General features: G+C 66.9%; 2 protein-coding genes across 4 annotated transcripts; both read right to left on the bottom strand.

The window, feature by feature from the left end:
- Nucleotides 1-2,217: 2,217 nt before the first annotated feature.
- On the bottom strand, nucleotides 2,218-4,936 carry TMEM86B (transmembrane protein 86B). The gene is given in 4 exon segments (XM_067552435.1): nucleotides 2,218-2,699; nucleotides 2,807-3,059; nucleotides 4,800-4,883; nucleotides 4,886-4,936. Coding segments are annotated over 4 exon segments (780 nt in total). The 3' UTR covers nucleotides 2,218-2,307.
- Nucleotides 4,937-6,776: 1,840 nt separating this feature from the next.
- Nucleotides 6,777-21,852, bottom strand: PPP6R1 (protein phosphatase 6 regulatory subunit 1). 3 transcript variants are annotated; one of them, XM_067552085.1, is made up of 24 exons: nucleotides 21,291-21,852; nucleotides 17,145-17,377; nucleotides 16,872-17,058; nucleotides 16,094-16,231; nucleotides 15,515-15,580; nucleotides 15,050-15,162; nucleotides 14,561-14,674; nucleotides 14,308-14,473; nucleotides 14,016-14,168; nucleotides 13,462-13,605; nucleotides 12,970-13,034; nucleotides 12,459-12,574; nucleotides 11,992-12,077; nucleotides 11,567-11,656; nucleotides 11,287-11,384; nucleotides 10,658-10,681; nucleotides 10,155-10,212; nucleotides 9,725-9,858; nucleotides 9,129-9,241; nucleotides 8,612-8,789; nucleotides 8,296-8,375; nucleotides 7,821-7,923; nucleotides 7,375-7,488; nucleotides 6,777-7,080 (listed from the first exon to the last, which is right to left on the bottom strand). In XM_067552085.1, exons 2-24 carry the CDS (start codon nucleotides 17,369-17,371, stop codon nucleotides 7,077-7,079), a joined length of 2,571 nt encoding a protein of 856 aa, XP_067408186.1. In that variant the 5' UTR covers nucleotides 17,372-17,377; nucleotides 21,291-21,852; the 3' UTR covers nucleotides 6,777-7,076. The 3 variants fall into 3 exon arrangements, with proteins under 3 accessions (XP_067408186.1, XP_067408185.1, XP_067408187.1); XM_067552084.1 differs by having other exon boundaries at nucleotides 7,821-7,926; nucleotides 21,291-21,851; XM_067552086.1 differs by lacking the exon at nucleotides 10,658-10,681 and having other exon boundaries at nucleotides 7,821-7,926; nucleotides 21,291-21,851.
- Between the last annotated feature and the right edge of the window lie 1,606 nt (nucleotides 21,853-23,458).

Here is a 23,458-nt window from a genome sequence, read left to right as displayed (position 1 = left end):
CGGCAGCTGCTTCTGGCTCAGAGCCTTGGTTTGTTTTGTTTCCCGCTCCCCGCCATATCGCACCCAGCCAGAGGGGCCAGGTCAGCCCCACCCTCCCCGTCCTTGTGTGTCCTTCCCCCAAAGCCCAGCAAAGAGATTTACAGAGCAAACCCCAGCCTGAGACCCCGGGTCCTCTGCTCACGGGAGGGGCACAGAGAACAGGGACAGAAGAACACTGAGCCTCCATGGTGTCAGCGGTGGGATCCCCCATTACTAACAGCAACAGCCACCATGCTCTGCCCCACCTGCGGCACGGAGCCCCCGGGGGTTCCCCCCAGAGCAGTGGGGCTGGGAGTTAACACCCCTTGAAAGGCCTGGGGCAGCTCCCCTTCTCACAGCAACAAGCTCAGGCTCTCTGCAGACTCAGGCGGCCTCAGGGCCGCTCAGGTCACGCGTTCGAGCTTTTCTCCCCATCCGTGAGGGGCAGAAAGTGTCTCTAGAAAGGGCGCCCGGCCCATCTGTGCCTTCACCCGGCTCCGCTGGGAAGCTCTGCCTCCCCCCCATCATCAGTGCTGGGTTCTGTCCCCGGCTCTGGGAGGGGAGTGGGGTCTGGTGGTTAGAGCACCGGTGGCTAGAGGCTAGGACTCCTGGGTTCTCTGCCCAGCTCTGGGAGGGGAGTGGGGTCTAGTGGGTAGGTGGGGGGAGGGCTGGGTTAAATCTCTCTCACCATCAGGATCAGTAACCAGGAGCCTTCCCTCCTGGGCTGGTGCGGTGCCATGGGCCGGCGCCGACTCGCAGCGGTTCCCTGAGAACGCCGACCAGTCCGTGTCCTCTGCCGTCCTCTGGCTGCCAGCTGCTTTGTCACCTGCGCCCCACCCTGGCCTCACCTGCCGCTCTGCACCTGGGCGGCTCCACGGGGCCTGGGCTCTGGGAAGGGGGAAGGACCCAGACCCGGTGTCTGCGGCCCGACCGCAGCCGCGGAAACCAGGGGCTGGGGAGGGCCCTGGTTGGAGCCGGGGGAGGCTGGACGCTGGGACTCCTGCATTACACAAGGACCCCTTGCCCGGGGCAGAGATGCGGCCCCTCTGGGGTGGGGCGCGGGGGCTGGGTATACGGGGACCTCTCGCCAGGCACTGGGACATGGTCCCTCTGGGGTGGGGGGACGTGGGGGCTGGGTATATGGGGACACCTGGGGGCTTTCTGGGGGGCCGTTTGGGTGAGAGGAAAAACTTCCAAGTCACCCCCTGGGGCCAGGATTTCCTTCTACGGGGCAGCCCTGGGTCACGGCCACGGGCCGGCGCCGGTTCTGGGAAAACATCCGGGCCCAGAGCTCTTCAGTGGGGCAGCTACAGCTACAGTGGGGGGGTCACGACCATTGAGGCTGGGTGTCTCCTTGGCCCTGGGGGGGGGGGCAGGGATGGTGCCCCCCCTGAGCAGCGCCTACCAGCTCTCCTTGAGCAAGGGACCAACTTCAAGGTCAAGGGGGCGGCCGTGGGTCACAGGTCATGGCCGGGTCGGCCCCTCAGCATGGGGTCATGCTGAATAATTCCAGCTCAGATCCGGGGGGCGGGGGGGAAACATGACAGTGGTCAAGGGGTGTCCTCTGGGGTCACCTCAGCCAGGCTGGTGCTTCGCTGTGGCCCCCGGGGCTGGGGCTCAGGCTCAGGCTGGGGGCGTGGGGTCGGGGGGTAAATAGCCAGGCCACTCCACGGCTGGGGTCATAGGGCACGAGACGAACCCTAGGGCTGGCTCCTGGAGCAGTGGGTTTTTTAAACATGGGGGGGGGGCGGAGGTCAGCGTTTGACCTCCGGGGGGGGGGGGTCGTCCATGGGGCAGGGGATAGGACAAGGGGTCGCAGTGCAAGAGCCTCCGGGGCCGGCTGGCGAGAGGGCTGGCGGGCGCGGGGGTCGTAGGTCAAAGGAATCACGCCCAGGGCAGCTCCAGGGCAGGGGAACCCCGGGTCTCGGCCTGGCCGGGGAGATGTGGGGTCGGGAGGGGTCTCCTGCGCCCCCCGGCGCTTTACCCACAATCCCCGGCGCGACCAGGCCCGTCTCACTCGGGCTGAGAACTGGAGAAAGCCGTGATACCCACCCCCCCACCAAACGGGTGGGCCAATCAACGCCATCCCCTCCCGCGCCTCATCTCTCTACCCCGGGACCCCCCCCGCCCCACGGCGACAACCCCCCGCCTACGCCAGCACACGCACACACACACACACGCACACAGGTTATCAAAGGAGCTGTAATTTGTGCAGAACGAGCCGGGGCAAAGGTCGGGGCAGTTCCTGCTGGGGCGCCCCTGGGCCCAGGGTCCGTGGGGCGCGGCTCATCAGTCCTTGCGGCGGGGGTGGGGGCGGGGGGCCGAGGCGGCCAGCAGCCCCTGGGCCGCGTAGTAGGTGGCCATGACCAGGAGCTGGGCCCGGGGCAGCGAGGTGCAGAAGTGGTTGACCGCCAGGAGCAGGTCGGAGGCCAGGAAGAGGAGGGAGCCGGTGGCCACGGCCAGACGCGGGGGAGGCCGGGCCAGGGCCCGCCAGACCACGGCCGCCAGCAGCGCCCCGTAGAACCCCACGGCCGGCACGTAGGGGCCCTGCAGGCAGGGCCACAGGGCCACGTAAGCCCCGGCCCAGGCCAGAGCCAGCAACAGCAGCAGCAGGGGGCGGAGGGGACGCAGGCCCAGCGCCCAGATGTAGCAGCCGTGGGCCGCCGCGAAAGCCGCCATGCCTGTGGGGGGGGCAGAGGGGGGGCATGAGAACAGCGCTCCTCGCTCCCGACCCACAGCCCAGCCCCCCACCAGCCCAGGCCCGGCTCCCGGCCCCCCGGCCCTGTACCTGGGAGGAAAAGGCGCGGCCAGACCAGGCAGATGTCTCCCACGCTGGAACACAGCAGCCCCCAGCGGACCCGGCGGGCAGAGGGGGTCCAGGCACCGTCGCCCCTGGCCTGGGCCGTGAGGAAGAACGCCAGGCTCAGCACCGGGAGGCTCTTGACGCCGGCACTGGGGCCGCTGGGCTCCGGCAGCCCCAGGGCGAAGTAGAGGCCGCAGGAGGCCAGGAAGGGCAGCAGCTTGAGGAGTCGGCTCTTGGCCTGCAGAAGGAGGCAGAAATCAACACAGGCGGGGCCCATCTACACTAGGGAGAGCACAGCGGAGACCATCCTTCCGTCCAATCAGGGAGTAGAGCAACCAGGCGTCATTTCCCACTTGGGTTAACTCTGAAGCCTACTGAGGCTAAGCTGCAAATGTGTTAGCTCTGAAACCTAACGATGACCGGCTCTGTAAGCGGCCCTGTTTATGGCCATCACGTTCGCTCTGACACCTCTTGCTCAGCCAGTCCAGAATAACGGATGCTAGCTATTTCGCCGTCTTAATTCTGCTCAATGAAATGGGGGCATCATTAGGTTTCAGAGTTAACATGTCGAAATAACGGACCAACCCGGCTTTACGAGTTGGGTTACATTGGTTATTTTGCCATGTTAACGCCCATAGCCAATGACCTCTTTCAAATAATGGTGCCGGTGGCTGTGTCACTGTGTTAACTCTGAAAACTACTGACAACCCAGTTCATGTCATCGATGCTGTGACAGCTCTGAATTTTAATGATGACCCAGCGTTAGCTATTTCACCAAGAGACTTGCCAGGCGCACCCAGCTAAATCTACTCATCACAGGCTGAGCCGTAGCCCCGTGGGACAGGGACCGGACTCCCTGTCACTATTACGTTTTGTGAACCTACCGATAACTCAATGAGATCAGCCGTATTAACTATGCCACCACCAAGATCCCCTAGCTAAATCTAGTCAGCTCACCTCCCGGTATCTCAACCCAGTGGGGCCAGGAAGTGACCCCCCACCCTTCATGGCAACAGAGCGTTGACTCTGAAGCCTACTGCCCTCATGTAACATGTCACCCTTGGTCATTCAGCTGCCACAGCAATCACAGCAACGTCCAGGAATTGCCAGTTGAGCCTGGGCATTCTGCCAACCGTGAAACATGCACCTGACCACTCGCCACAGGGGCATTCACTCTGGAACCTACTGACTGCACAGCCAACGTATTAACTATTTCACCACCACGAGTTTAGCAGGAAGGGCCAGTTCACGCTGCTCCTCCAACAGGTGAAGAACGGCCCCATCACTGCTAAACAGAGCACTGTTAACTCTGAAACCTACTAATTGCACCGCTGGCTCACGACCCTTGTGAACCATTTAATTGCCAGTAGTGGGGCAGGGAGAGACAGCTAACTTTGCTGCTCCTAACTGTCCCTCAATTCTGTGGTGACCGTGCCCCATTCACACCAACAAGGAGGGTGTTGACTCTGAAACCTACTGATGCTGGGCCTTGGAGGTCACCCGAGCTGTGACTGCGATCAAGGACATCCAGGCTGATTCTGCTACCAGCCCTGCTTCCCCTCCCCCCCAGGCCCAGCACTGCAGCTCAGGCAGGAAACAGCTGCAGAACAGACAGGCAAGGAAATCCCACCCCGCTGGGTCAGCTCACAGCTCCAGTAGCCATGACAACAGTACAACGGCCCACCGAGGGTACTGGAGTTGAGTTCTATCCCTGGCTCTGGGCAGGGGGGGGGGTGGTTAGAGCAGCGAAGGGCTGGGAGCCAGGACCCCTGGGTTCTAGCCCTGGCTCTGGGCAGGGAGTGGGGTCTAGTGGTTAGAGCAGGGCAGGGCTGGGAGCCAGGACTCCTGGGTTCTATCCCTGGCTCTGGGCAGGGAGTGGGGTGCAGTGACTTAGGGCAGGGAAAGGGAACTGGGAGCCGGGACCTAGACTCTACCTCCCACTCGTCCCCTCTTTGTGCCTCAGTTTCCTCCTCCTTACATCAGCCGCCATCTTGCGGCGGTAGTGGGCGTCCGTCTCCAGAATGTCCATGGCGAGGGGCCGGGGCTGCGGGCCGGCGACTGGCGGACGCACCCTAGCTGCTGCTCCTGGCTCCGGGTGCCCGCCTGGACTTTCATCTTGCGTGGGTTCAAGGCAGGCGGGGGGGGGGGGGGGGGGAAAAATCGATCCCTCCCGCCCCAGCTGATAACAGAGGCAGGAGGGGAGGGAAGTGGAGCTGGTGTGTGGGCGGGGCAGGGAGAGGAGCGGGGCACAGGGGTCAGAGCGGGGAGCCCGGACTCCTGGGTTCTCTCGCCAGCTCTCAGAGGGTCAAGCGGGTACAACAGGGCAGGCCGGGAGCCCGGACCCCTGGCATGGAGCCGTCGCTTCTCATCAACCCCCCCCTGCAGCCAGGTGCTGCTGCTGGTCCCCCCCGGCCCACTGGGGGCTGGCCACCCCCCCCCCGGAAGGAGGCCATGACACACTCAGACTTTCACCATTGCTTTTTATTTCCGTCTGGAATAACAAAAGAGCCGAGCCGGGGCCCCCCGGGCGCAGGGGGGGGGGTCACCGGCCGGGGGGGGCAACCCCCAAAAGGCCACTTGATTTGGTTCATGTTTAATAGCTTTTAAATATTGCCACTAAAGTGGTAGCCGGGGGGGGGGGGGGGGGGAATCAGGCTACCAAGACATTACCGTTGGCCACTGCTGACTTGGGGGGGAGGGGGACGAACCTCAGTGCTTTCTGTGTCCATGGGGGGGTTCAGACCCCCCCCCACCTAGTGCAAAGCAAAACCTCTCTGGAGAGGCTGAGGAGATCAGTGGAGGAGGGGAAGAGGGGCAGACCCTCAGCTGGCACCTGCTACTTGGAGGGCCCCCTACCCCCTTTCCTGGGGGGCCCCAACCCTCCCCCAATCGCTACGGCAGCAGGGAACAGGCCCCAAGCCCCCAAAATCCCCTGGGATGGGGAGGAAAAGGGGCCCCGTCTCCCACAACCCCACCCTGCTCCAGGAGGGCCAGGGGGGAGGCAGAGGTGCCTCAGCCCCCCCCCCCCCATGGAGTAAGGGAGCTGCCCCACTGCAGCCAGATGCCCCCCGGACTGAGCACCAACAGGATCGGGCCCACTCCCCCCAGTACTGCTCTGAGCAAAGGGTGGAAGAGGGGATAAACCCCCTTGGACATGAGGGGGGCTGCAGGTCCCAGAGCTGTCTCAGCCGGTGCTGGTGGCAGCAGTGGGATCGGGGGGGGGCACTGAGTTCGGGGGTGGGGGGGAGATGGCAACTGGCTTTTCCTTCCCCCACCGCTGCCCAGCTGCTGCTGTTTCCTGCGGCGTGGCCCACCTCTGCCCCCCAACTCCTCCGCTCAGGGAGAAGAGCCAGCTCCAGCCCCCCACACTGCCCCATGGGCCACAGCAATAAATAAGGGGGAGCGGGAAACATGGGGTTAAAAAGGCCCCTGAACCAGCCAGGGGACCTGCCCCACAACCCACAGTTCCAGCCCTCCCTAGTAGAGCCCCCCACCCGCTACACAAGCATCTAGCCCCACCTCCCCATGCTCAGCCCCGCCCCTCACACTTGGCCCCGCCCCCAAGAGGCCCTGGCCCCACCCACCCCTGGTCCCTCTCCCCCTGCCTTGCCCCCCACAGCCCCCTTACACTGAGCTCTCTTTGGGGGGCAGCCCCTCCCAGCTGAGACCCCGGATCCGACACAGAAAAGGGAGGGGACGTTAGGGTCGGGGTTGTGCTTATGGTGGAACTGGGGGGGCAGTAAATCTAATCTCTCGTGTGGGAAGGGACCCCCCCCTTCCCAAGCCTGGCCCCCGGGGGGAGAGTTAGCCTGCGGGGGGGGGGGGAATAGGGGGCAGGAGAGGGGGTAGCCCCCGGAGCGGAACAGGGGGCTAACGTGGGGGTGGAAGCACAGTGGGGGATAAGGGGGGCCGGCTGTGGGGGGGCCAGGGGGTTAGTGCTTTCCACAGTCACGTCTCCCTTCAATTCGCTTTTAATTCCATCGCCCTGCCGCAGATTTCAGTGCAAAAAAGGGGGGGCCAGGGTGGGGGGGGCACCATGCCGGGGGGGCTCACACCAGCCCCCCATGAGGAGGGCTCAGCTGTCTCACTATGAGCATCCTGGGATGGGGGGACTGCGCCCCCCCCCATCCTACGCTAGGCCCCGCCTCGCGGGAAAGGATTCTCCTTGGGCAGGACAAGCTCCGGGGGGGGAAATGGGGGGCTCTTCCCCCAGCCCCCCACGATCAGCAGCTTCCCCAGGCGCCTGCCGGGAGCTTTATCTGGGAAGGAGAGAGACAGACAGACAGAGACAGACAGATGGACGGGGTTACTCTCCAGTCCAGTGCACCCCAAATTCTCAGCATGGCTCCCCCTCCCCCACCAGGGAGCCCCTGTGGGGGGAGCCCCTCCCCTGAGCAACCCCAGCCAACCCCATCCAGGAGGGGTGCTGCAGCCCCCCCACACACACGGGAGGAAGCCCCCGTGGCTGCGAGATCCTCAGCATGCTCTCAAGGGGGCTGGGGTGAGGTGGAGGTGGGTTGGGGGGCTGAGGGGCCGTGGGGGGCAGGGCTCACCTGGCTGCGGGCTGTTGCTGCCTCTGGGGGGAGCTGTTCTCCACCTTCGGGGCATCCGCGGCCCCCAGGAGCCGCTGGGCGGCGTCAGAGGTAGATAAGGGGGCTCCTTCCGCACTGGTGGGGGGGAAAGGCTGGCTGAGGGGCAGGGGAAAGGCTGGCTCCTCCCCCACCACTCAAACCCCGCCCATGACCCCTCCCTCACCACTCAAGCCCCACCCCCAAGTGACCCCTGCAGTCAGATCCCTGGGTGAGGGGCAGGGCCATGTCTGGCTCCGCCCCCATCACACAAACCCCACCCCCAAGTGACCCCCACCCCAACAGATCCCTGGAGGGGCAGGGCCACTCAAACCCCACCCCCAGCCCAGAGTTCAGCCCTGCCCTATAGCCCTCCCCCCCCCCCCCGGTGGGTGCCAGTGCCCCGTGCTGCCCCCTGACCCTGGCATTACTTGGCCCTGGCTGCGGTGGGGGCGGGTGGGGGCACAGGCTGGCTATTCAGTGCCGGGTCGCTGCTCTCACGGGGCGATCCCGCACAGGGGGGCTCCGGGGGCGCTGCTGAAAAGAGAGGGGGGTAAGGGGCCCTCCAACGCTGTCATCCCGCCCCACACACCCACCCAGCTCAGACCCACAACCGCCCCCCTCCCCCACCAGATCCATGATCCCCAACCACCCCTGCCCCCAGGCCAGGCCCCCAGGCCAGACCCCCAGGCCCAGCCACACCCCCCATCGGGCCCCTCGAGACCCCCCAACCCATGAATCCACCCCCCACCATCTCATCTCCCCCAGCAGCCAGTCCCACCGCCCCAGAGAAAGACCTCCACTGCGGGGGCCGGTTGTGGAAGGGCTGATGGAATACCCCCCCATGCTCACAGCCCAGGTCTCTGTGGGGGGATTGGGGGGGCTGGTTGTCGCGGTGACACTCACCTTCCACCGAGGGTACATTTCCGTGTGTCGGCTCCTGAGCGTGGGGTCCCCGGGCACAGCCTGATGGGGCGCCTGAGAGGCTGCGAAATACACCCACATTGGGTCAGCCCCACAGGCCATCGACTCCGGCATCCCACCCCCTTGGGGGGCAGACCCACGGCCCCGTCGACCCCGGCATCTCACGCCCTTGGGGACAGCCCCACGGGCCCACCTACCCGGCATCCCATCTTCCACAGCAGCTGGTGCCAGGCACTCCCAAAGGCCAATAAAGATAAACCCAGCGGGGGGGGGGGGGGGGGGTGCTGGCGTCTCTCACCTCCTTTGCGCTGAGGGGGGGTCTGTAAACAGGGCCCAGCTCCCATCCGTGGGGGGGCTGGAGGCGTCCGAGCCAGCCCCATCCCACACGGCCGCTCCAGTGTCCGCCCGGCCGCCGGGGAGGTGTGGAGGGGGCAGCTCTCCAGGTGCTGAGTCGGCGCCGGCCGTGGGGCTGGGCTCTGGGAAGGGAGGGTGGAGAGATGGGGTCAGGGCTGGGCAGCCGGGATGTGGGGGGGACGCAGTCCCCCCATCACAGGACGCTCATAGCGAGACATGGGGAGGGCTCCCGGCACAGCCCTCCAACGCCAGCCCCGGGGCACTACCGGGCCGGGCCATGACTGTGGGGCGAGCCCTTGATTTGCATATTATATGAATATGTGAATACGGTGGTGTATAAATTACCCCCCACAACCCCAGAGCACCCCGCCCCCCACCATTCCCCCATAGAGGCTGCCTGGGGAGATCCTCCCAAAGTGCCCCACACCCCGGATTCACCCCATCCTGCCCTGGGATCTTACCTTCAGCCCCACCACCGCCTCCGCCTTCCACACCCCCACCAGCGTCTTCCTCCTCGCCCTCCTCCTCCTCCTCCGAGTCCCTGCTCCCCTCGCTGTCCGTGCTGCCGCTGCTCCTGCCGTGGGGAGAGAAAGGGGCAGATCAGAGCCATGGGCCCAGCCAGCCCCGTATCCCGCCCCCCCGGATCAGAGCCATGAGCCCATCTACCCTGGTCTCCAGCCCCCCTGCCCCCCAGATCAGAGCCACAGGCCCATCTACCCTGGTCTCCCACCCCCCTGCCCCCGGATCAGAGCCACGGGCCCATCTACCCTGGTCTCCCACCCCCCTGCCCCCGGATCAGAGCCACGGGCCCATCTACCCTGGTCTCCAGCCCCCCTGCCCCCTGGATCAGAGCCACGGACCCATCTACCCTGGTCTCCAGCCCCCCTGCCTCCTGGATCAGGGCCACGGGCCCATCTACCCTGGTATCTCGCCCCTCCCTGATCGGACCCATGAACTTGTCCAACCTAGGGTTTATCCTAAAGCCGGGGCTAGAACCCAGGCGTCCTGGCGCCCCCCGAGAACAGGAGAGCCCACGGCACCACAGCATGGCTGGTACCTGGGCCCTGCGGGCTGCGGGGCCCCCCCCGCGTAGCCGATCTCCATCTCCTGCCAGGCGTCCTCCCCGTCCAAGTCGTCGTCGAACTGCTGGATGCGCTCCTTGTAGCAGACTTCAAACAGGTTGGAGTTGGGCTGGGGGGGGGCGGGGGGGAGAGTCAGGAGCCGGCGGGGCCACAGGACAGGACGGGAGGCAGAGGAGTGGGGAGGGCAAAGGGGGTCGTGGGGGGGGGTGCAGGAGGCAGGGCCAGGGAACGTTCCTCCACTTGGCAAGGTGCTGCCAGCTGGGAAGGGGGGCAGAGGGCACCCCCGGGGGGGGGGGTGAGAGCCATGCACCAGGGTCAGGACGCAGAACCATGGGGATGGGACGGATGCCGAGGGGGACCCAGTGGGGGGGCCCAGGGGGCAGGGCCGGGGGCGGGGAGACTCACGCTCTCGTCATCCGCGTTCAGGGAGAAGCTGAGGTTCCCCATCTTGTCGAAGGGGGCGCTGGAACAGAGAGGGCGGCGTGAGACGCCTACGCTCCCCCCACGGCCCCCCCACTCCACGCATCAGGAGGGGACCAGCAGTCCAGTCCCCTCCCGGAGCTGGGCAAAGAACCCAGGCATCCTGGCTCCCAGTCCCCCCACCCTTCCCGGAGCCGGGCAGAGAACCCAGGCATCCTACTTTATGCAGACCCCCCCAAGCCCCCACGCCGTGTGGTGCCGGACCCTGATCCTTCCAGGGGCACAGGAGGGGGGGCTAGCCCAGATTTGGGGGGCAGCTGCCTATGGGCACAGAGGGGCGTTGGGGCCGCAAGGGCTGCTGGGATTGTTAACACCATGCAGCCAGAGCTGTGCCTCGCCCCCGTCCCCCCCGGGCTCTCGGGAGTGGGGGGGGATCCGGCCACGGTCTCGGGCCCCTGCCATAGGGAGGGGGCTGGGGGGGCCGTTACCTTTTGAGCTGGCGGAAGTGGGCGCTGGAGGCAGCGGAGAGAAAGAGAGAGAAGCAGAGACGTGAAGCTGGGGGAGGGAGGGGGGCCCGAGCCATCCTGCGCTAGGCCTCCCAGGGGGGTTGCTGTGCCCCACGCCAAGGGGGGGGGGTGCCACTGCCAGCTCCCCGGCCCCATGGGGATGGGGGAGGTCTGATTCAACGCTGCCCTGTTTCTCCTGGGGTGACACTTTTGAAGATCCGGGGGGGGAGGGGCTCCCCACCGCGTGGGGTCCCTAGTGAGCTAAGGAAGGGGGTTATGGGGTGTCAGCCCCACACTGCGCATGGTCCCCGGGGGAGGCAGGGAGCTATGGGGGGGAGGTTATGGGGCTGTGAGTGCAAAGCTGGGTTAGACACACATCCAGCGTCCCCCCACAAGCACAGGGGTTAGTTCGCGCTGCCCCCCAAGTTACTGCAAACAAGGGGGGGGGGGTCACCCCACAGCTGAGTCGGTGCCGGGCACTGAAGGGAGCCAGGAGTCCTGGCTCCAGCTGGTGCTAGCGGCCCTGTTCCCCACTGCACCAGCGGGTGTCTCCGCCCGGGGCCCTTGGGGGGGGCTGGCCCCAGGACATGGGGGGCGGGGCAAACACGAACTTGACGCTCTCCTCCTGCTCCCCGAACTCCTCGTCGTTGAAGCCGAAGTGATCGATGAAGGCCGAGGTCACCTGCTGCATCTGGTAATCCACGAAGGCCTGGCGGGGACGGACAGACAGACAGACAGACGACAGCTGGGAGGGCGTCGGGCACAGGCGGCTGGTTAGAGGCGGGACCCCTCGCCTGGCGCTAGGGCGCGGCCCCTCTGGGGCGGGAAGCTGGCACGCGGGTGGGGGGCTGGGACGCAACCCCTCTGGGGCAGGGCGGGGGGCAGACCCACCTGCTGCAGCACGGCCTCCTGGGGGAAGCTGAACTCCTTGAGGTCATTCTCCTCGTCCTCGCTGGACGAGTGCAGATTATGCGCTCTCACCTGCCGGGGGCAATGGGGCTCGTTAGCAATGGGGGGGGGGTGCTCGCGGGTGGGTAAGCCCCGTCCTTCCCCCTCCCCCTTCCAGCTGGGGGGGCGGCACCAGCCGGGCCCCTCGGCGCACGTGACAGAGCCGCGGGGGACGCTCTGGGGTTTGCCGGCGGAACTCCCTGCCACAAGACGGGGCTGAGCCCAGGGCGAGGGGGGGCTCCCGGGGTCTACGAGCAGGAAGCCAGCGGGCGCCCGGGGGCTGGTATCGGAGCTGACAGCCAGGACAGCTGGACGGACGTGGGGCTGGCCCGTGGGGCAGGGGTGGTGCGGGCGGTGGGGGGACTCACCAGATCCACCACGTTTTTCTTGTTGGTCTCTGCTAGGGGCCCTGAGACGAATTTCTCCCACCGCTCCTGCTCCTCCTCCGGCAGCTCTGCCAAGGCAGGGCACCGGGGTGAGATGGCGCCTCCCCCATGGGCTGTGCCCCCCGCCGCAGCCCCACACCCACTGCCCCAGGCACAGGGCCGGGCACCCCGGCCACGGCCCCCCATCCATCTGCTACAGGCCCTGGGCGGGGGCAGGAATACCCACAGTGCCAGAGACCCCAGTCACGCTCCCCATGGGCCCTGGGGGGCAGGAATACCCACAGCACAGGGGGCCCTGGCCAGGCCCCCCATCCGCCCCTGAAGGCCCTGGGGGCAGGTATACCCACCTCACCAAGCCCCCTGGTCCCCCCCACTAAGGGTAAGCTGCGAGCCCCCGGCCGGTTCGGTGCCCCGCGCTGGCACAGCGCCCCCCACAGGCCCGCTCCTACCTTTCAGCAGCTGGCCGATGAGCGCCACGTGAGGGCCCTTCTCGGCGCTCTGGGCGAGGGCGTTGGCGATGCGCGTCAGGTGGCCCATGTAGCCCCTCCGCCGGCCACCGGCCGCCCTGCAACGGGACCCGAGGGCCGGGCGTCACCGCAGCACCCCTCCCCAGGCCGGGCTGGCCCCAGGGGCGCAGTAGGGGGCACTCTCGCTGCGCCGACCCCAGCGCAGGGCTCAGGACAGCTGGACTCCACCCCAGAGGCAGCTGCATGTCGGCGTGGGGAAGGGATCCCCGCCCCGGCTCTGCAGACGCGCGATGATTCAATGGTACCTTGCGCGCTGCTGGGCGGGAGAGCTGGGACTCAGGGGAACCACAGCCCAGGACGCCTGGGTTCTCTCCCCGGCTCTGGGAGGGGAGGGGGGGGGCTCTAGTGGTTAGAGCAGGGGAGGCTGGGAGCCAGGACTCCTGGGTTCCCCCCACAGTGGGGAGTCTCATCTCCCTCCCCCCCCCCGACTCACTGCGTCTCCTCGTTCTCCTCCCAGGCCGACAGGATTCGTTGGACTAAGCGACATTCCTGCAGCAGCTGCACAGACAGGAGAAGGGGGCAGCGGGTCAGGGCCGGTCGGTGCCAGCGGGGCGCTCGCCGCACGGGGCAGAGACGGGACCCGCTACTGACTGCCAACGGGGGAGCAGGAGGCAGGGTCGGGTACTGGTTAGAGCGGGGGGCTGGGAGCCAGGACTCCTGGGTTCCCTCCCCAGCTCTGGGAGGGGAGTGGGGTCTAGTGGTTACAGCAGGGGGGCCTGGGCACAGGACCTCGGGGGTTCTCTCCCCGGCTCTGGGCGGGGAGTGGGGTCTAGTGGGTTAGCATGGGGGAGGGGTTGGAAGCCAGGACTCCTGGGTTCCATCCCCAGCTGGTATACAGGGGCCAGTTATAACCCTGGAGAAAGGAAGCGACTGCAGATCCCGCCCAGCCTGGGCTACGCCAGCCCTCCTCCCCCGCCCCACTCACGTGCTTGACGACGGGGCTGTCCGGTGGGGGCTGCGAGTCGCCCGTGCCAGCCTGAGGGGGGGCGGCAGCCTGCAGCACGGTGCTCAGACACGCCTCCAGCTGGGCGTGCAGGAAATTGTTGTAGCTGTATTTGAAATACAGGTCCTGGGCGAGAGAGACAGACAGAGCTGGGGGCTGCGCCTGCCGGTGGCCCAGCCCTTGGGGACGGCTCCTCCCGCCCAGCACTGAGATGTGACCTCTCTGGGGCAGGGCGTAGGGGCTGGGAACACGGTGACACCCCCCCACCCCCAGCGCTGAGATGCGGCCACTCTGGGGTGGTGCGCAGGGGCCAGCTGTACAGCCAAATGCTTTGGGACAGGAAGTGAAGGCCTCTCCTTCCCAGATCTGGGACTGGAGCAGGACTTGGGGGTCAAAGAAACCCCCTGGGCTCACTCAGCCCCAGCCGGGCCCAGCGCTGACCAAGGGCCAGGCTAGATGGGCCCGTGGCTGTAGATGGACCCCTAGGGCTGACTTCCCGCGGACCCAGCCCCCCCAGCCCCGCCCCCAGCTCTCACCAGCATGGTGTTGAGGGCATCCAGCCCCAGCAGCTCGGCCTGCAGCCCCGCGTCGCCGGCGCCCAGCGCGCTGGCCAGCAGCCTCACCACCTGCAGCCGCGTGTTCCCCAGCGGGGGGTCCAGGAGCCCCCACGTCATCTGCAGGGCCGGCCGCTGCGGGGAGCAGGGGGTCAGCACGGCCACGAGGACCCCGGAGTCCGGGCCAAGAGCCCCACCCACCAGAACTCGCTCCCCTCCTCTCCCCTCCCCAAGCCGGGGAGAGAAGCCAGGAGCCCCGGGGGGGGCGCATTACCTTGGGGGGGTCGAGCAGCAGCTGGTGGAAGTCCCGGAGGTGCCGTCTGAGGGCCAGCAGGGTGCTGGGGCTGGCCTGGCAGAAGCCACCCTCTGCACCCCGGGGGCCCAGCTCCAGCTGCCCTTCCAGGGGGCCGTAGAAGCTGCCCATCCCCCCAGCCTCGGACCTACATATGGGGGGGGAGGAGGCAGGGGTGAGCGTGGGTGGAGCAGCAGGCCGGCCCCGCCCGCTCCCACGAGCCCCGCCCCCTCACCTGGCTCGGCTCTGCTCCAGCAGCGTCAGCAGCACCTGGATCCCGCTGACCAGGACGGACTCGACCCGCTCGCCCGCCAGCATGTTCCCCAGCAGCTGCTCCACCGTCTCCTGCCTGCAGGGGGGGCCGCTGAGAGCCCCGCTCCCCAGCCCCCCACTGGAGCTCCCCTAACGCCCTGCCCCCGCAGAGGGGCCGGCTGGGGAACCCCAGGTCCTCAAACACCCCACACCCCGCAGGGCCCAGCTGGGGGGAGCCACGGGTCCCCAAACACCCCTCTTCCCCCAGCAGAGGGGCCAGCTGGGAATTGCCATGTCCCCAGCCCTGCCCCAGCGAGGCTTGTAGCTGGGGGATTCCTGCTTCTGCTTAGATTGATGCTGTGAGGGCTGGGACCCCCCCCCCCATCTCCTCCGCCAGGGGCCCCCAGCCTTGGGCTCCCCCAAACCACCTCGGCCGGTGCCCCTCACCCCCGACCCGCCGCCCCGGACTCACTTCTCCAGCGTGGCCAGCAGCTGGTCGGGCTCAGGGCTGTCCTGGAACTGGATCATCTGCTCCCGACTCAGGCGGATGATGTCACACAGGGACTGGGACGCGTTGGAATGTTGCTGGGGGGGCGGGGTGGGGGGGGAGACCCAGTTACCACAGCAACAGGACGGGTGGGGGCCAAGCAGGGCCCCCAGCTGCCAGTCCCCCGCCCACGCCCCTGTCCGGGCTGCCAGATCCCAGAGCGACACCGAGACCATGGCCAGGAGGGGGCTGGTGGCAGCAGGAACCAGGACTCCTGGGTCCCGCCGCCCGGCTCTGGGAGGGGAGTGGGGCCTAGTGGTGAGAGCAAAGGGGACTGGGAGCCAGGACTCCTGGGTTCTCTCCCCGGCCCCGGGCAGGGCTCCCCTCTTGGAGGTCCCCCACCATGGGCCCCGCCCCCCGTCCCCGGCGGGGCCGTGCGGAGCCGCTCACATTGTCGTCTTTCGAGGGATGGATCATCTCGATCAGCCTCTGCACGATCTTCTCCTCGTTCAGCCACTGCCGAGGAAACAGCACGGCTCAGTGCCCCTCACGCCCAACCCGCCGCCCCCTGCCAGCCCCAGCCCTGGACCCCCACTCTGCCGGTGCCCCTGACGCCCGACCCGCAGCCCCTGCCAGCCCAGCCCTGGGGTGCCCCCACACGCAGCTCTGCCGGTGCCGCTCCGGTGAGTTAGTTATGGGGCTGGGTTTCTCTCCGGTTCAGCCTGGTTGGCAGCTGTGACGTTCTCCCTGCCAGGGGAGCAGCGGGCAAGGCTGGCCATGGGGAGGGTACTGCCGGGGGGGTGATGCCTCAGTGCCCTGCTTAACCTGTGGTTGCCCTGGAGTAGCCAATGAAGCGTGGGCAATGGGGCAGGGTGAGTGTGGGGCAGGGAGTGGGCAAGCAGGGGTCTGGGCAAAGGTATCAAGTGAGATGGAGGGGGGCTTGGTGGGCAGGAAGGGGCGGGGCAGTGAGTGCCAGGGGGTGGGACCAGCACTCAAGAGGCGTGGCCGGCGGGAAGCTCCGCCCCTTACGTTGAAGACATCCTGGCGGAGCAGCGGCTGCTCCACGCAGGTTAGCAGCCGCAGCAGCAGGTCCATGATGGCCGAGGTGCCGATGTGCTGCAGCAAGAGGCTCACGAAGTCGTCCTCCTTGCGCAGGAAGGCCACGATCTGCAAGAAACCGGCCGCCCCGTCAGCCTGGGGAACTCCCCGCCACTGGGGTCGGAGCTGCCCCTGGGCTACCAGGAAGGAACTGGGAAAGCTCCCAGCTCCGCAGCCAGGACACCGTGCTAGACGTGCTGCGGTGACACCCGGCTGGGGGGGGGGGGGGGAAGTGGTCCAGAGAGCCCATCCCCCCCCCCACAAGCAGCAGCGGCTCACTCACAAAAGGAGGGGACCCAGACTGGATCCATGGGGCAGCAACGGCCAATAGCCCTGGACCCATCTAGCCCGGTCTCCTGCCTGCACCAGGTGAATCGGGAGGGTGGGCGGGTAGGGAGAGAGCCCCCCACCCAGCCCCCCCGCCGCCTCCCCACCTCAAACAGGGCCAGCTGTGGCCAGGCTATTAGGGGTATTACAGTAATACCCAGACCCCCACCCGTCGGCTGAGATGGGGGTCCCATCGCATGGCGCGAGAGCCAGTCCTGGCTCCAAGAACTCACAGGTGGAAGGGAAACCGAGGCAGAAGAAAGGGGCATGATCCCCCCCCGCAAGTGAGAGGCAGGGTGGGGATGTAACCCTGGCATCCGGCCCTCCCACGCCCCCCGCTCCCATACGCCGCAAGGGGCTGGAGCCCCGGCGTCCAAGGCACCTGGTCGGGTTTGCGGTTGATGAGGATGCCCATGACCTTGCTGAAGAAACTGGCCAGCAGTGGGTTGAGGGCGCCGTGGCCCTGCAGGAAGCTGTAGAGGCGCCGGAGCAGCCCCTCATCCTCGCCCAGCGCGTCCGTGATGGGGCTGACGTCCGACGTCAGGATCTCGCACGAGACGCTGGGGTACCTGCAGGGCGGGAGGGGAGATCATAAGCACTTGCCTCGCCCCCCAGCCCTGCCGGGGCCCCTCACTCCCAACCCGCAGCCCCTCACTTGTAGCGCAGCCGCTCCTCCAGCTCGGCGGGGGGCTCCTGGGTCACGCAGGTCACCAGCGCCTCCATGTGCTGCGGCTGCACCAGGAAGTCCAGCAGCTTGCGGTTCACCACCTTGCACTCCTGCAGCACGTCGTCCTCGTCCAGCAGCTCCCGCAGCGTCACGTCGGCGCGCTCCAGCAGCGCCTCGATGTGCGAGCTGGAGTGCAGGTCGAACTTCCAGAACATGGCGCCCTGCGGGCAGGCGAGCGGGGGTCAGCACTCCCCGGATCCTCCCCCTGTGCTCTGCCGGCGCCCCTCACACCCGACCCGCAGCCCACCCTAGCAGTGCCCCTCTGGCGGGCGGCAGAGACCCAGAGCCATCGGTGCGCTGCGCTTGCCAGTGTGGACGCTACGGCTGTGAATGAAGCGAGCTGCGGGGGGACAGACACCGGGGCCAGGACGGGGCAGCCCCTGCACGGGGGGCTCCGCCTGGGGGCATCAGCAACTGGGGTAAGGGAAGCGTCTTCAGGAGTCTGACCTGCACCCCCTTGTCCTACAGAAGGGGAAACCGAGGCAGGGCTCACGGGGCCAAGGCGGTCAGCTGGCTGGACCCTGCTGGAATTCAGCCCCCGTGGCTCGGTTACAAGCCCTGGCCCAGGGACCTGGATGGGTAAGGTTGGGGCGCTGGAAGAGATCGGGGAGCCTGCCCGTGCCAGTCATTTTGTAAACCCACCGGCACTGTGACTGGGGCCGGAAGGGAGCCGACACCCCCTAGAGGGTAAGGCCTCATTCTGCACCCCCCAGAGCCAGCCAGTCCAGCGCCTCCCCCACCACAACCCAGATCTCTGTGGTTTCCTACAAGACCCTTCTCTGGTCCATCCCGGGCCCCGGGGAAACTGGCTCAATCCCAGCAGCCCAGGAGAAGCCCACAAACGGGGAGGGCGGGGGAAGGCGGCAGGGACAAAACCCGCCCATGATGACGCACGCTCCGCGCTCAGCCAGAGCGGGCGACTCTCAGAGCATGGCGCGCGGGGGGAGCGAGGCTCTGGGCAGAGAGCTGAGGGCCCGTCCATCACATGCCCTGCGTGGCCCCTGCTCCCCTCGCTGTTCCTGTTATAACGTCTACAGGCCCAGACCGAGATCAGGGGCCCCCGGGCACTGCAGAGGCAAGCCTGCCCCCTCCCCCCCCCCCCCCCAGCGAGATCAGGGGCCCCGTCGTGCCGGGTGCTGCACAGACAGTGGGACACAGCCCAGGGCTTGAACCTACACAGACGAAGCCCCCTCCCAGCCCACCCCCATTTCCTGGATGGAGCAGTTAGACCGAGCAGCTGCCCTGAGCTCGCAGCCAGCTCCCGCACCCCAGCCACTAGGCCGGCCTCCCTCCCGGGCGAGCATCACCGCAAGCATCATGGGCTCCGGCCCACCCAGCCCCGGTTCGCAGCCCTACCCCAGCAGCAGCCAGCTTCCTTCCGGTGCCCGGGGGGCGCGGCTCTGTCCGCTGCAGGTCAGGCCCCGCGCCCAGCCGGGCCAGGGAAGCCTGAGGCCGGCAGATACGGCTTTGGAGGCCTGGCTCCTTCCCCGGGCGGCCGGCTTCAGGCACCGTGAGAGGAACAGAAGAGACAGGAAATGGGTTTGCACAAACGGTTGAGAAGCAGCGACAGCGAGAGCAGAACTGAGCACGCGAGGGGCGGGGACCACACCCCAGAACCCCAACCTGCCGCCTCGGCCTCAGGGAGCCCCGTCCACGCAGACTGGCAGCTGCCTGGGGCAGGGACCGTGTCTTGCTGTGTCTGGGCAGCACCTGGCGCCCCAGCCTGGGCAAGGCCCCGAGGAACACCCAGCACCACTTACATCTCTCCATAGTCCCCCAGCCCCATCCTCCTTCCTGCCCCTTCCCAGCCGCCTGGCGCAGGCACATAAGCTCCCCCTGTATCCCCTGCCACTCGGAACAGCCCCAGCAGCACCATAACAGGAGAGGGAAACCGAGGCACAACACCCCTCCCCTTCCAAGGTGAGATTTGAACTCAGGGCTCCGTGGCCTGCCCTCAGAGCCAGCAGCTCAACGGCACAGGCTGAATATTTGTTATCCAAGAATAATGCCGGCCTGACACGAGGCCATGGAAGCCCCGGCCCAGCCCAGGGTCTGGGATGACACGGAAGCAGAGGGGAGGGCTGGGGACACGCTGAGGATGGGATCAGGAAGTGGGGGGCGGGGAGGGGGATGTCACTCCAGATCGACCCCATCCAGCCACTGGCACGTCTCAGTTCCCAGCACAGCGAGGATTTAGCTGGTAAGAGCTCTGGGCCGGGGACTTGCTCCTCCGTACAGCGCCTAGCGCAACTGGCATACAAAACGGGATTAACAACGAGGGCCCAGACCGGCTCAAAAGAGAGGCCCAACGGGGCCCCAGGCCTCACTCCCAGCCTTCCTGAGCCAGCCAGCGCCTGCCCCCCCCCCAGTCCCGTATCCCTTCCCTGACACACCGGTAAGGAAAAGCTCTGTCACCGGGTACCAGGAACACCCGCCCCGCACAGTTGCTACAGACGCTGTTGATGCCAGCCATCGCCCGGCGATAAGAGCACTCCGCCCAGGAGGCCAAGGGCCATGGCAGGTTGCCACCCTCCGCCCGCGTGGGGCTTCCACCTCTCCCACAGCCAAATCAGCCGGACGCCAGGAGCCGCACAAGCCGCTGCCCGTCCCAGGAAGCCACCCACTGGGCGCCACCCTGCAGAGGGGCTGCCGGCTGGCACTTGGCACAACACACGGCCCCTGGAGCACACGCTGAGCCCGAGACACTCCAGAGTCCGCCGCCGGCCCACAGCCTCCACGCACCTTCCCCCGTTAGCCCCACGCCCTGCACGCCCCCACCCGAGGGGGGTCACCACGAGCCCCATTTCAGAGAGAAACTGAGGCACGGAGAAGCGACTCGGCCAGGCAGGAGCAGGGCCAGAGGCCAGGCTCCAGTCATGTGCTCTAACCCCTAGATCGCACTAGTCAGCAGAGCAACCCCAGCCACCGGGCACCCCCCCGCACACACTAGAAGTGGAGCACGCAGAACCGGGGCACAGGGGCCCTTCCCCACGGGGCTGGTTTCCTGAAGCCGCCCCGCCCCTCCCCCCCCCAGGTCTGTAATTTAGCTGTTCCTGGTGTCACAGCGAGAGGAGGGCGAGTGGGGGGGAGGGGAGGGGAGGGAGAGGCCATTTGTGCAGCACCGAGCGCGGGGAGCAAGGGGCTCCCAGACACAGCCCCCAAAATAACCGGCGGTCTGTCCCCAGCCAGACAAAAAGCTCCGGGGCCAAGGCAGGGACCCCGGGGGGCAAAGGGGCTTATCTATGGGGCGGAGGGGGTGCCCGGGCCGCCAGGAATCTCTCTGGAGGATTCCCGGGACGGGGGGGTGTCTGTGGGGGGAGGGGAATCGGGAGAGCCCTCTCCCCGGCTCGTGAGTCTATGGGACACGGGATCCCAGGTCTCTATGGGGCACCCGGAGCTGCCCAGCCAGAGCTGGGGGGGAGGGGTCTATGGGGAAGGGGGGTTAGGGTGGGGGAGGGGTCCAGGACACCCCCTCAGGAAGCTCCATGGGAGAGGCTGGGAGGGGCCAGTCCTGGGGGTCCCGGCCCCGAAGGAGGTTCGTGGCCCCAGGGGGTTCCCCGGGGGGCCCCCGGCCCAGGGGGTTCGGGGTCCATGGTGGGTTCTAGGCCGGTGCCCAGGGGGTTCAGGGCCCATGGGGGGTGCTAGGGGAGGCCGGTGCCCAGGGGGTTCAGGGCCCCGGGGGGCGCTAAGGGAGGCCGGTGCCCAGGGGGTTCGGGGCCCCGGGGGGGCTCTATGGGGACCCGTGCCCAGGGGGTTCGGGGTCCATGGTGGGTTCTAAGGGAGGCCGGTGCCCAGGGGGTGGGGGTCAGGGCCCATGGGGGGTGCTCTAGGGAGGCCGGTGCCCAGGGGGTTCAGGGCCCCGGGGGCGCTATGGGGGCCGTGCCCAGGGGGTTCGGGGTCCATGGTGGGTTCTAAGGGAGGCCGGTGCCCAGGGGGTTCAGGGCCCATGGGGGGTGCTCTAGGGGAGGCCGGTGCCCAGGGGGTTCAGGGCCCCGGGGTCGGAGGGTCGCATGTCCCGGCGCTCCCCGCGGGGGGGGGGGGACAATATGGCGCCCACCGAGAGACGCAGCTTACCGGGCCCCCCCTGGGTCTCCTGGCACCGCCGCGATCCCACAATGCCCCGCGCCCGGAGCCAGCGGCCGCTCTGTCTCGCTAGCTGCCGGCCCCCCACGGGCCAGCGCGCATGCGCCGCGAGCGGGCCCTTCCGCCTTGGCGGGAGGGGTCGGCGCATGCGCACACTGCTCACGAGGGGGCGAGCGCGCCCGCGAGAGTTCTAGGCTCCGCCTCCCAACGGACTCTCATGCTCAGATCCTTCCAGCGCCTGTTCGCGGGGTCAATACGCATGCGCCACATATCCCCCCCTCCTGCCCAACGCCTGAGATGGGTGCGCATGCGCGGAATCACCTCTCCAGCTTCCAGGACAGCTACGCATGCCTAGATGTTACGGGAGATTGCCTCAGGAAGTGCGCATGCGCCCATGTTCCCCCTTCGCCCCGCTCGCCGATGTGCGCATACTCCCTGTAAATAGGGTCAGGGTCCAGCCTCCTTGGGTGCGCATGCGCATATCAGCGAGCCAGTCCTTGCGGTTCGTCCCCTGCCAAGACGCAGGGCGCATGCGCACTGGCCCCTGCCTTCCACTTAAGGTAGCGGTGCTATAAATTTACATACTACATAATTAACTGAGACTGGATCTGTGACATCATCACTCTGTGTGACATCATGGCTGAGCGACAGCACCATCAAAAACGTGACATCATCAGTATGAGACTCACCCAGTGTGAGGCACGGGGGGGGGGAGGTATGGTGTGACATCATCACCCGGACACAGTCACTTGACCTCATCACTCTGAGTGACATCACTGCCCAGTGTGTGACATCATCACTTCACCAGTGACATCACAACACAGGGCATAGCATCACAGTGCAACAACAGAATCACCCCAAGGCTGTGACATCATCACTCTGAGCTGCATCAGCAGCTAGATCACGTTCGACATCATCGGCATTGTGGCATAACCACGGAGGGTGTGACATCATCGCTGCAAGTAACATCAGCTAGAATACCCGTGACCTCATTCTGTGACATCACTGCAGAGAGTCAGCCGATGGGGTAATACTCTGACATCATCCGTGCAATGACAGCATCGCTTTGCAGTGTGACATCATCACACCCCCTGTGACACCATGGCTCCAGCTGTGTGACATCACTGCTAGCCAACAATTTTCTCCAGGCACCAGGTGGTACCAGCCTGGGAGCCCCACGGTGCTGTGCATCCCCTTGTGATACAGCACCCAGGCAGCCTCTGCCCCCCTGAGCTTGGCCTCCGCTAGGTGGGCCCCTCTTGGGCCAGCCACCGACATGTGCCCAGAGAGGAGAGGCCTGGTGGGAACTGGCCGAGCAGGGGCCTGGCACAGAGTCTGCGGCAGAGGGCAGCCATGCCTAGCCATGACACCTGGGGGGGGGGGGTAGAGGGAAATCACAGCTCCGCCCACTGCCCGCCCCCGCTCACCCATCCCCATGGCAACCAACCAGAGACACACAGACCCTGCCCTTCACAGTCACTGTTGCCATGGTGACCAGCCCCCCAGCTCAGTCCCTGCAGAAGGGGGCCCATGGTCGGGCCGCCGTTGAGGCACGGGCTGCATTGGCCATGGGGGACATCATGCCTGCTGCCCATGCAGCCCCAGGCCTCTCTGCTGCAGGGACCATTCGGGGACAGCGGCACCTACCACGCCAGCAGCTGAGCTGAGCCCCAGCAACTCAGCACACAGGGCACCAGCACAGGAGACAGCAGCAGCATCAGGTCATAGACCAGCACCCCCTAGTGGAGAAACATTCCGTGTCCCCCCCCCCCTTCCCTCCCCAGGCGGATGGGAGATGCCCCCCACAGCAGAGAAAGGCCCCGTGCCCCATCCCCCAAACCCCATCCCTTTGCCTAGGTCCCAGCTTCCCCCATGACACTCCCCCCCCCAGCGGTGCCGTGCCTGCAGCACCCCCCAGAAGACAGAAAAGGATCCACCCAACGCTGAACCTTTATTAGAAAACCATCGGCAACAAGAACAGAGGAACAGGCAGAGCAGGAGGGGGTGTGGGGACGCCCACGCAGCACCCCCTGAGCTCAGCCCCACACCCTGCCCCTTCAACCCGCCACGGGAAACGCGTGACAGGACTGGACACAGCACCTAGCCGCTGGTCTCCCAAGCCCAACAGTGCCCCGAGACAGAGCCTGTGCCCCATTCCC

Source organism: Emydura macquarii, unplaced genomic scaffold (genome assembly GCF_026122565.2).
Source record: "Emydura macquarii macquarii isolate MOO-44397 ecotype Brisbane River unplaced genomic scaffold, CSIRO-AGI_Emac_v2 contig_1386, whole genome shotgun sequence".
In the NCBI taxonomy this organism is placed as follows: Eukaryota; Metazoa; Chordata; order Testudines; family Chelidae; genus Emydura; species Emydura macquarii.
This window is presented reverse-complemented; position numbering and strand designations above follow the sequence as displayed.